At 43.3% G+C, this 12,363-nt stretch overlaps 1 protein-coding gene across 2 annotated transcripts in view; it reads left to right on the top strand.

Annotated features, from left to right (window-relative positions):
* The window catches only part of LOC111841559 (SWI/SNF-related matrix-associated actin-dependent regulator of chromatin subfamily D member 3), a 30,621-nt gene extending 18,328 nt beyond the window's left edge, over positions 1-12,293 (top strand). For both annotated transcript variants that reach the window (XM_023807391.2, XM_023807392.2), the window contains 8 exons: positions 3,097-3,192; positions 4,472-4,573; positions 5,505-5,666; positions 5,939-6,036; positions 6,399-6,534; positions 8,104-8,226; positions 8,374-8,475; positions 8,699-12,293. In XM_023807391.2, coding sequence (XP_023663159.1) covers positions 3,097-3,192; positions 4,472-4,573; positions 5,505-5,666; positions 5,939-6,036; positions 6,399-6,534; positions 8,104-8,226; positions 8,374-8,475; positions 8,699-8,752 — 873 coding nt within the window. In that variant the 3' untranslated portion in view covers positions 8,753-12,293. The remainder of the gene's footprint in view (positions 1-3,096; positions 3,193-4,471; positions 4,574-5,504; positions 5,667-5,938; positions 6,037-6,398; positions 6,535-8,103; positions 8,227-8,373; positions 8,476-8,698) is intronic.
* Positions 12,294-12,363: the final 70 nt, after the last annotated feature.

Below are 12,363 nucleotides of genomic sequence, written 5' to 3'. Positions count from 1 at the left end.
GCACCCCATAATACAAACTGGGGGCATGCCCCCTAGGCGGGTGCAAATTTACCTCCGGGCGTGTCCCAGTGGTTAAACTAATGTTAATTTCGTAGACGAAAACTATGACGAAAATCGTCAACACAGACTTTTTATGTCGAAAACGAGACAAACGTTAATATATCAGGCCAAAATCGATGACAAAATGTACTGACATTTATGTCAACTAACAAAAATGAGACAAAAATGTCAGGAAGTGACAGTTTGACACTGATACAATCATAAGTAATATCTTTAGTTAGTGTTGATTGTAGTTGCTCATTAGTGGAAAATGGTTGGGGCACAAATATCATACTTGCAGAAAGGAGGCCTGGCAGAAATAATTTGGAAACCACTGGCATAATACATGACAGCATGCCATGTCAAAGAGGCACACAGATCTACTGCCCTTCCACACCTCAGGGGATCAGACTACAACCTAGTGTACCTCCACCCACAACACAAACAAATGGTGGAGATTCAACCTGTTACTATACAGAGTGTGTAAGGAGGTAGTCAGTGGAGAGCAGCGCAGCTCTGCAGGACCGCTTTGGGTACTCTGCTTCCCCAATAATAAGCCCTGGGTCACCAAAGACATCAAGGCCCTCCTGATTGAGAAGGAGAAAGTGTTCAGGTTGTGTGACAGAGAGGGTAGACAGAGCGCTATCAGTCAAGTTCAGCAAGGAACTGAGGAAGTTTGAACAGAAGCAGGAGGAAGTTGGAACAGAAGCTCCAGCAGGACAACATCAGAGAGGTATGGAGGACCACAAAGTCTATCAGCAGCTACAAGTGCACAAGCTGGTGATAGAGGGCACTGTGGATACTGCTCTTCAACAGCTTTGACTGCCCAACTCCGCTGAATCGTCATGGCTGAGAGTCGCCTTCCCCCATCATCCTACTTTACCCATCCTCTTTCCCATTCTATACCTGCTTCCACCTCTTGCTGTCCCAATATCTCCAAGGACCAAGTGAAGAAAGAACTGTGCAGACTCCGCTCAGGAAAAGCAGCAAGTCCTGATGGCATCAGTCCCAGTGTGCTCAGGACCTCAACCTCCCAGTTCTGTCGAGTTTACAGAGCATTTTTAAACTGTGCCTCCATTTGAAGAAGGTTCCAACACTGTGGAAAACATCCTGTCTGGTTCCTGTGCCTAAGACGACATGTTCCAGTGCTCCATTTGATTACAGACCAGTGACATTGACCTCACACTGCATGAAGACCTTCAAGAGACTAGTCCTTGAGATACTCCACCCCCTCGTTGAGTTGCCACGTCAGTTCGCCTACGAGGCCCAGATTGGTGTACATGATGCCATTGTCTACCTGGTACACTGTACCTACTCCCACCTCGACAAGTCAGGAGGTTCTGTGAAGATCATGTTTATTTCTCCAACTCCTTCAATGTCATCCAGCCAGTCCTGCTTGAAGGTGGAAGCTCCCCTACCAGAATGGATCACGGACTGTCTGATCAGATGTCGTCAGGATGGTGTGTCTGGGAAGTTGCTGAGCAGACTGATCAACATAAAATACGCAGAATGCCTGCAGAAATCATGCCTTCCGACAGTTATAAGACTGTACAATCAGTAAATCAGTCAGCCAGGACATGTGCAATTTTATGTACAACAAGACATTTTCTTATCAGTATCAGTTTCAGTATTTTTATCTTTCAAGTGCAATAATTATCGCCATAATCACCCACCTGCATATTTATCATCTCTCAATGTCGTACTTATTTATTCTTATACAGAGATTGTTGCATTCGGTTCTGTGTACTGTCTATTTTTGTCTTGTTGCATGGTTGTGTAATGTGCAGTCTAACAATATTTCCTTCAGGATAATGAAAACCTACTGATTCTGATTCTGATTTCGATTCATACAGTCCTCTTTCAAGATGGTGACCAGAGCAGTGACTTCTGTAAGCACCATCATGGTCAAACAAGACTGTGCCACTATGAACCTCTCTATATCTCCCTTGAATCTACTTCAGTTTCTTGTCTCTCTTCTGAAGTATCCACTATTTTGATTTGGTGTCGAAGCTGCTTGTCTCTCTTTATCTGACTAGAAAAACCCATTCTCGCTCGAGAGTCACATGAAACCGTATGCAACCCAGCTCGGCCAAAAGCGTTGCAGATAAAATTAGATGTTTCAAAAACACTTGTGGCCTGCTCTCTTGGCCACTGAGAGGCGCCCCGGTGAAAGCTGAGGTCGAGTTTAATCATCCAAACCCACGGAGAAGATTGGCAGCGCTTTGAGGAGGAAGCCGCTGCTTGCTCAGCGCAGACCACAATGATTTCACATTGTGTTTTTTCGTTTGTTTGGCTGTTGGGAAAAGAAGTTGAATTAATGTGCCTCTGCAAGGCCCTGAAATAACATTGTCTGGGGGAAAAGCTAATCTGTGTATTTTCTGACTAGAAACTCTTACAAGCTTTTAGTAAACAGGCAATTTGGCATTAAAACTTTTACGCCTTCTGTCTTCTACCTATAAGGTCATTGAGGTGCACCCGTCACTTTATGGCTGCTAAAAGCCACCAAAGACTTAAGGGTCTGTAAGCTTTTATCTTTGAGCCTAATGGTGATCATGTGTAGCAGATGTCAATGTGTGAAGTTGAGTATCTTCTGACTTTTCAAGCAGTTGCTCCATGTCTTGTGCAGTGCAGGAGCTCTTTCCATAGCTGCAGTTAGGCTTCCTTATTCAAGATTGGCTCTAAACCTGGCACCAGGTTGCCACCCTGCGCCAGCCGCACAGGCTCAGTCCTGTTCCTCTCGCCTAACCGGCATAAGTCAGCATTTGTTGTCATGGTAGATTAACTGAATTACCTAACAGGCTTCTTTCTCAGTAACAACCGTAATACGAAACAGTGACGTCAAAGTTGTGGCTGATAAAGAGTCATTGCGGCCGTTTCCAATAACGGTTGTAATATTCAGATTTACCTCATAATTTGGATTATCTGAGTCATGACTGATGTTAATGTTGTGGATTTATTGCCTTCCAGGGTTGGTGTGGAATATCCAGAGTAATTGGGTGTAGCTTTGATGCTTACATGTAGCTTGATTGTCTCCCCTCCCCCCCCTCCTTTTCTTAGCCTGGTAAACAGAAGCGGAAGTTCTCCTCCTTCTTTAAGAGCCTGGTGATTGAGCTGGATAAGGACCTGTATGGACCTGACAACCACCTGGTGGAAGTGAGGACACATCCCTCTGTTATTTAAAACTATCCCTCTGTCCCTGTTGTGTTCTTGTGAATTTGTTCTATTACTCTACCCATTATATGTTAATGCTGCTATACTGTAATTTTCACTGTTTGTACCCCACAGCTTGTCTCTTTTATTCATTAATAGCACATTTTCTTAATCTACATTTTTATTAATTCTATTTATTGGTTTGTGTGTTTTAGTCATGACTGTTTGTGTAAATTGTATACTCGTGTAACCACCAAATCAAATTCCTTGTACTTTTTGTTGATGACAAATAAGGGATTCAGATCCTCTTTTTTTGGTCATCTGATGATCATGTAGTTGGGAATGTTAAAGGACTGACTCTGAGAAATGGAATTGTAGATTTTATTCCAAATTTATTGAGTAAAAAGGATGGATTTTGCTGCTATGAGGGAGATCAGGGAGCTTAAGCAATATGTAACATTCCCCCAACCCCAAACAAAACGTTTTAGTAACGTTACCCTATTGTTAGAGCACAGCAGAAACATGGCGTATCTTTTCTCCTGGGAACAGAAAGCACAGTCGTAAAAATAAGTGAACGGCGTGTCCTCATATGTTATCTCATTTCACCTCAAAACACCCGGTGTAGAATGCTAAGACACCACTAGAATGAAAAACATCATGCTCGATGCGGTCCTTCTGGATGGCTCAGCACAGCTGTCCAGAAAACTTCACTGTCTTCAGCTTCCTCACCGTTCCTTAGTTTGGCAGCACTCAGGTCCTGAAAACCGAGACTTCGGTTTTAAAGACCTCCATTTCTCTGTCAAGGCCATGTGTTCAGACTGTGGCTTACTTTGGTGTTTTGTGTACGTCTCGTACACTCCTGAAAGACTGACCAAAATACACTAGCCAGATAACTTTCTTAAATTAATGGAGTTTCCTCAGGGAACTTATATATAATGTTGGGGGAAAATGTCATTCTTAATGACTAGAAGAAGTTGATGTGAGTGGGAAACAGCCTTCTAGAGAAATACTTGACGTTTTTGTGGCGAAGAAGACCTCTTTTGCAGATGGCTGAGAACAGGGAAATGGCTTGTAAAGGAGTAACAGTCTTTGGAGGACAGATGGTGTCAGTGATTATTAATATTGTCATTCTGCTCTGCCAAAGTGACTTAGATTCCTCATATTTTACTAGAGTGACTCATGTGTGGTTCAGTCCCTGAGGCTCCTGCAGCAGGACCTCTCCTGAGACTCCGGCCACCTTCCTGCCTGCTAGACGATTTCTGTCTGTCTGTGTCCCCGGCAGTGGCACCGCACCCCCACCACTCAGGAGACGGACGGCTTCCAGGTCAAGAGGCCTGGAGATGTGAGTGTGCGCTGCACCCTGCTGCTGATGCTCGACTACCAGGTGGGGGCGCCAAAACACCTTTTGTCATTTGCAGTCGCTGCTTCGCTTTATCTGCAGTACTATGGAGTGATGATGGTGAATGGTCCTTATATTTTTATAATTAATAAGATTTAACTGAAATATTTAGCCATTTTATCTATGTGCTTTTAATATCTTCAGTGGTGAGGTTACATATGTTGTACACAAAGGAGTAATTTACAGAGTATTATGCTGTATAATATAAAAGAGTATAGTTCTGTAGCCAAGAAACTCAGTGGTCAGGGACCAGGGAGTATTTTCCCAGCAGAATTATGCTCCACACACAATGCAGTTCCAAGTTCGCGGACACTCCCTGGAAGCTAAAGCAGTGCCCTTCAGTGCTGTGGGAGTTTTTCAAAATAAAAAGTTAAACTGTATTTTTTTTAATAAACTAAAATAGCACTCACACTGCAAGCTGTTGTGAAGACTGACTTCTGGGATTCATTTGGCTCCATTTAAAATTATTATATGGAAAAGTTCAGGTACAGCTGCAGAACAGTCCGTCAGGACTTACAGATCAGTCTGTACGCCTGGGTGTTTGTAGGTGGCTTATTTGGTACCTGGATTCCTTTATAGGTACATCCAGTACATCCAGTCACAGATAATAGACCCTTTGAACATACAAATAATAGTACTTGATAGTTCAATCTTTATGTATAGCACTATACAAGTAGAATGTTTTGAATGGTACCCATGCCTTCTGTTGTTTTTTATTTTTTTTTTAATATACCAAAACTTTAAAAAGCAGGCCAGTTACCATGTGGTCACTACACAGGGGTGTGTCAGTAAACCATTTCTATGGCTTAAACTACCAAATTTAGAGTTAATTAGGGGAAACAGGCTGCATTGGTGACGAAATATTACTATGGATTGAAGCCGCGGTTACATGTGGTCATTACTGTGCTCTAATCAGCCCCCTCAGTTCAAGCTGGACCCTCGCTTGGCACGCCTTCTGGGCATCCACACCCAGACCCGCTCGGTCATCATCCAAGCGCTCTGGCAGTACGTCAAGACCAACAAGCTGCAGGACGCCCACGACAAGGAGTACATCAACTGCGACAAGTACTTTCAGCAAGTAATGAGCCCCAGGTCGCCGCTCGCTTGTGAATGAGCCCCAGGTCGCCGCTCGCTTGTGAATGCACAGTCCCGTTGTCCTCCTGCCATGGTCCTCGCTGCCGTACAAACTATCCTGTTTCTTTATGCAAGATCAATTGGTCTGATTTTTTCAATAATATTAATTTAAGAAATTTGAATCTCAGGAATACAGGAGTAGCGCTTTGTTATACCAGATGAAAAGCATCTCAGGAAGGCCGAACTGACCAAAGCCTTCTTCCTTTTCTTTCTCAGATCTTTGACTGCCCCCGGCTAAAGTTCTCGGAGATCCCCCAGCGCCTCACCAACCTGCTGCTCCCCCCTGACCCAATCGTCATCAACCACGTCATCAGGTGAGCCTAGGGCCGGACTTTCAGGATTCTCACATTATCTCCTATCATCTGTCTCTATGGCTAAATATCATACATATAATTTATTAATGACTTCAGAGGCAAAGCGGGGTGCCCTAAATTATAATCTTTTTTCCAAAGTAACCTACCTTTCGTGAGAAAGCAAGGTTAAACGGTTCCTAAATCAATTGGGGGTGAAGGCTTTGCTCAAGGGCCCAACGGTTAAATCACTCTGCCGACTGTAAGATTGGAGCCTGCGACTTTGCGATCACAGGCACAGCGTCCTAACCAACCGAACCACACACCGCCCCCAGAATTTATTACATTAGCACTGCTTCCTAAATTGGCACTCCCTGTCTTCACAGTGTGGATCCCAATGACCAGAAGAAAACGGCATGTTACGACATCGACGTAGAGGTGGAGGACCCCTTGAAGGGCCAGATGAGTAGCTTCCTGCTTTCCACAGCCAATCAGCAGGAAATCGCCTCATTGGACAATAAGGTGAACTAATCACAGGCCTTGGGGGATTGAGATTAAGCCAGTCAATTCTATGCAATGATACAAAATATGGTGCAGGACAAAGTTAGCATAGTGTCTCAACCTTTCCAATCACACAGCCCAGCTCATCATTCGTCATTTTGGCAGCCCAGGGTAAATTTTTCTAACCTGAGGTGCCCTCATAGAGCGGGGAATATGGCAGCGTATTTTATCACGATCATTTTTTTTTCATATCACCCAAAATTAATACTTATTCTGATTCTTTACTTCAGGGCTCAGTTTTTGCTTTGAATTCCTTTACGATTGACTTTAAACAGATGCAGAATATGACAAAACGCAACAAATGAAATGGACTGAAACTGAAAACTAATTTTAATAAATAAATCGCACAGAAATAAACTTTTTTGTCATAGCGCATAACACTAGAAAATGCCAACAGTACGGCATTGCTGCTACTGTAGGTATTCTCTCTGACTGCCTCACTGCTCATTCCAGGGAATGGGTTTGACATTGCTGATAGAGTTCTCACCCATCCCTTGCTGTATGCTGTATCCCATTTTAATACAGAGTGTCCCATATTTCATCAGATTAAAAGGGGAAACCCTATTTACAGGTTTATGTCACTGTAAGCCCTTGCACTTTGTACATTCAACTGAATGGGAAATGCTTCAAGTGGTGAAATGTTCACAGTATTTCCAGTTTAGTTTCAGAGTTCACTGCACCAGTTCACTGCATCTCTTAGACTTTTAAGCTCCAAAAGAACCACGTCACCATCAACGTTCTTTTCCCTTGTTCATCCACAATATCTCCTTTTTAAAAGATGTTGTGTCTCTGAGCTGTCCCTGTCTTCACCGACACTCGAAAATTCCTCTGCGGGAGCACCTATCTCTTCCATGACCAAAACAGTAGCGTGTGACATCCTCTGCTAAGTCAACCGACCTTACTGTGTGTTTGTTGGGCATAGGTTGTCAGTTCTTAAAAGACTACCACATGATTGGTTGGAATTGCATTTGTTTTTGTGATGCGATAAGCTGCTGTGCACTATCAAGCAATGTTCCTTATTGACAGTTTATCAACATTTCTCATAATCTTATCGTTTAAATTTTATATGACTATAAGATTATATATCGGCCAGCCCTATCCCCTCAGTAAACGATCGGGTTCACATCCGTTTGGTGGCCCATTAGGGACCAAACTGGGTTTCACTGCGATCCGTGGCCCAGTGGTTGACAAATACTGTCACAGACATTTTGTTACAGGGCCATCTATGCAGTACCATACATTTTTAGTGATCATATTTTGTGTAGTTTTACTTTCATATAGTTTGCTTACAACATATTCCTATTCTGCCGCTCCAAACCAATCATACAGCTCAACATGAAATTCTCCTTATTTTTCTGAATCTGACTTTAATGTGAGGCTTTTTTTCTGATCTATAGTATTCTGATTTACCGATTACCATACATAAGCGCTGCCAGCTCTGCCTCAGTTATTACTGTAGCTAGTTTTTTTTTTTATCTGATTGATTGCTTGAACCCACTGAAAGGTGACTCCCAGTGACTTTTTCCCCAGATTCATGAGACCATTGAGTCCATCAGTCAGCTCAAGATCCAGAGGGACTTCATGCTCAGCTTCTCCAAGGACCCAAAAGGCTACATCCAGGAGTGGCTGAAGTCCCAGAGCAGGGACCTCAAGGTACAAACAGTTCAGGTGAAGCAGGAGGCGATACTATTCATAAAAGGCCTATCAGAACCAAGGCTGTGATGTCTGGATGTCATCCAGAAGGGGGCATAGTGTATAGACCTATCAGAGCCACTCAGGTTGGCCTGTGACTGGTTGCAGGTGATGACGGACGTGGTGGGGAACCCAGAGGAGGAGAGGAGGGCAGAGTTTTACCACCAGCCATGGTCCCAAGAAGCTGTTAGCCGCTACTTCTACTGCAAGGTGAGGAGATGGAATATCTGCCATGTTGAAGTCAGGTTCAGAAAGCAGCAGGAAATGCTACAAGATGTTCTGCTCTCACTATACTGCTTTTCTGGTTCAAATACCTGTTTAACCACGCATGTTCTTCACTTGCTGTGGTCATATATTCTCTTATGGCAGCTAGTGACTGTACCTCTTCCACTCTTCTGCTCTGTCATACAAATGACACTATTCCTCTCCATAGATCCAGCAGCGGAGACAAGAGCTAGAGCAGGCGCTGGCCGTGCGCAACACGTAAACACCTCCCTAAACAAACAACAATGCACCTGTCCCTCCGAACAGCATCCAGTCTCTGTCACACGTTCCTCCTGTCCTGGTGTTTCCTGTAGTAACTTACTGTGACCTGTTTGCTGTCATAATTAAGAGTCTCGCGGGGCCTATGATTGGAGTCAGATTTTGTATCCCAGGGGAATCGAATAGTGAAACTGCAAGGCAATCATCTGTTGGTGTTACAGAGAACAACCCTTTTATACAAACAAACTTCAGCAATGTTCTCTGGAGTTCCAGCAAGTTTGTATCTATGTACTTCCCCACACTCCCTCTTGTTAGTCATGCATGATCAAGACAATGCACACGCTACTTCATAAAGACCATTGTAATTCACGTGTCTTCATTTAGGAATTCCCTCAAAGCACATGGTCGCCTTGTCTGTCTGTAAACTGGAGAATGTGGGACCAGTAATAATCCAGTAGTACTTGAGGGGTGTGGAAATACCAGGAGGGGACATTCACAGTTTTGAGGAAGCCACAGTGTTAGCATTTAAGCCGCAAGTAGTGATGTTCAGCACACACGTGTCAGTGTTGTTTGAGTAGTGATGGTGCTACAGATTCACATTTAGTCAGTATTGAACCTCCTTGTGTTCTGTCGATGAAATCCCAAGCTGTGTTTACACCCTTATCCATGTTTCTTAAGTTAACACATGGGTGTACAGTCTCTATGCGTTACTGTATGATGAGTTTTATATGTGCCATAAAAACAGTACATATGACACAACGTCCAGCCTTTAGCGGGGGAAACTGGTCATTATAGACAGACATGGACACCTGGATTGGAAACCATGTCCCAGATGGCTGTGGACCACACAGGAAAGCAGCTTCTCAGCCTTGCACCTGGTTAGCAAGAAGCTTACTCTGAACTTTGGTCTTCTCCTTGGAGTCCAGGGCAGCAGGCATGGGCTTTTCTCAGTGCTGCAGGGCTACAATGTCACAGCGTGCTAAAGAGGACCAGCATCTTTGAGTTGGGTGTTCTGCAGGCAAGACTGGTTATCTTATACGAGTTTGTTTTCCCAGAATGTGTGCCTTTCTCCAGTTAAACTCAACCAGACAGTACCGTCATAGAGTCTACTGCTGTAGGACTCAACTAAACTTCCCGCTAATGGTCTCATTTAGCTTTGAAGCTTCCTTATTGGGTCCTGGCTCCTCAAGTCCCTCATGTTGACGTTACTGTGGCATTGCACTGATGTCATCAAGCTGCGTGCTTGCTGCATGCTTGCACTGAGGGTTGTTTGTGCAGTAGGAGGAAGCATGTGACTGTATCACCTAAAGCCTCCATAGAATACCTCAGTTTTCAGTGTTTGGGGCTTTTATTTTTGTGTTTTGTTCTTTTACTTACCAATACAAGTTGCCAGATGTGGAAAAAATGGAAAAGCACAGGGAAAATCAAAGGGAAATTGGGCTGTTACTGGCATGTTTCACCAGCATCTTTGCAGTCAGAGTTTTCTAAAATAAAATCTTATTGTTGCTTTTTGTTAAATCCCTTTAAGTTCTTATCTATAGTCTACGGAGGCCAGCTGATCCCATAATCATCAGCATCCATGAAACAACCAATGCTTTTCATGAATGAAGTCTTGCTCTGAAGTGGAATTTTGTAATGAAGGAAATATTACAGAACGGTAAATGAATAACAGCAAAGGTCTGTGACCATTGTTTTTCATAGTATTGTTAGAATAATGAAGTGTCATGACTTAATCACCACATAACATTAGCAGTGTTAAAGAGAATCTTGCTAATTCGAATCACAGAAGAGACCATTTTGGTAACTCAGTCAATAACTTTTTCTCTTTTAAATGTAAATATAAGACATGAAGTTTTTTTCCATTGGTGTCCATCTTTATGAAGTGTGATGCATTTAAGGCCGCTGATTATTAGCGGTGTGTCACTAATTATGTTTTTCAAAACTTGCTAACTCTATGTCAGTATCTTTCCCCCATTGATGTACATATAAGAATTGTTTTAATCTCTTCCCTGTCTATAATTAATGCCCAGTTGGCTATTACTATAAAACAAAAGTCTGTTGCAAGTTGGACTTCGACACAAACATTTTCGGCATAGCCAAATATCGAGTTAGTACTATGGTAAAGGGATTCGTTTTTTTTACATGAAGAATATGTAAATGATGGTTTTGATAAGACAGCTGTCACTGAGCATATGTGTGTTGTGTGACTGTTGTGTGTCTGTCAGGGATAGGACCGTGTTTGCATTGCAAGGCTTTCTAAGGAACAAAGGACGATATTTGCACAGCTGTAAACCTAGAGATACTGACAAAAATGACACGAGCAGAATTAAATGTAGCTGCAGGTTAGTTCTGCATCCACGTTCAACCACAGGTTGCACTGCATGATGACACTGATACAATATTTAAAGATTCGCCTCAGCACGGTCCTGACGTTTGCCGTCACCAAGTCACTGCCGTAAAGGTAGCATGCTGACGAGGACCGATGCCATTTTGGAGAAAAGGGGCTTTTCAAACCACTGTCTGGGCCCATCTCTCCAGGCGAGTCAGGCAGTGGCACGTAGCTTATTGCTGAATCATTGCGGGGCACACGTATGTGAAGTTTTTTGCCTTTCACTTTATTATTATTATCAATATTATTATTATTATTTTTACGATTACAAGTGTCAGGGGAGATGCCTTGACTGTAGCCAGCATCTGTTTGGATGTTATTTCTGTCTAAATTTGCTGTTTTTGTGCAACGATCTTTCACGTGAATGGTGTGTTTGTATTATAAGACTTAAGAAAATAAGTCTTGGAAAATATAAAAATCTTTGGAAGGGGAAAAAAAAACTGAAACCCTCTGCCAATACTGGACAAAGGATTCTAAGCCTATGCATGCCGAATGGACGTGTTTTTATATTTAAAAAAAAAAAAAAAAGTTGAGGAAGCACTCAATCAGGAAGTTGAGATGAAGAAAAATTCTTATCTAACTTCCTTTGTGATAAACAGGCCTTTGGAATGGTATTTTTTTACTGCAACTTGTGAGCAGGTGGTAATTGCACTGGGCTATGCAGAGACATTCCAAGGAAACTCAGTTTCTTCATTGCTGGTCTACGCAACACCGTTGTACAAATTTTTTCTCTGCAAAGGGATCGGCAGGTGCTTGCGGCGCAACTATGTATGTTACAAGGAGTCTTGTAGGCCAAAATTTTGGAGACAATCACTGTCTGGCAGCCGGAGAGCTCCCCGTCTGCAATCTACAAGACACTGTGAGGTCACCACCTGGGAACCCCGATCTCAGCCTTGCCAACCAACACCAGTGCAGCGGCTCCTTGCTGGTTCTGAACCAAGCACAGCCACAAACGCTGTGTCGCCATCCTCCCTGCTTACCACGGGCCCCTTCCTTTGCATGCATCTTTCCGGGGGGGGCCCAGGGACATGTCAAGCGGAGCATCCGATTCCCTCCTTGTTCCGGAGGTCTGTACAATAATAAGACACAGCTGAGGCTTCTCTGAGACAGCCTGGATGTAAATAAAAAGAGCATTTGCCAAAGTTTGTCCCTGTTAGGGAGTTGTACTGGTTTGTTCCTGTGTCCTGTCGAGTGAAGCATGTGTTAAAGGCCAGATCAGAACAGCC

This window comes from Paramormyrops kingsleyae, chromosome 1, assembly GCF_048594095.1.
Source record: "Paramormyrops kingsleyae isolate MSU_618 chromosome 1, PKINGS_0.4, whole genome shotgun sequence".
NCBI lineage: Eukaryota > Metazoa > Chordata > Actinopteri > Osteoglossiformes > Mormyridae > Paramormyrops > Paramormyrops kingsleyae.
The sequence above is the reverse complement of the archived record's forward strand: the minus strand, read 5'-3'. Positions and strand labels throughout refer to the sequence as shown.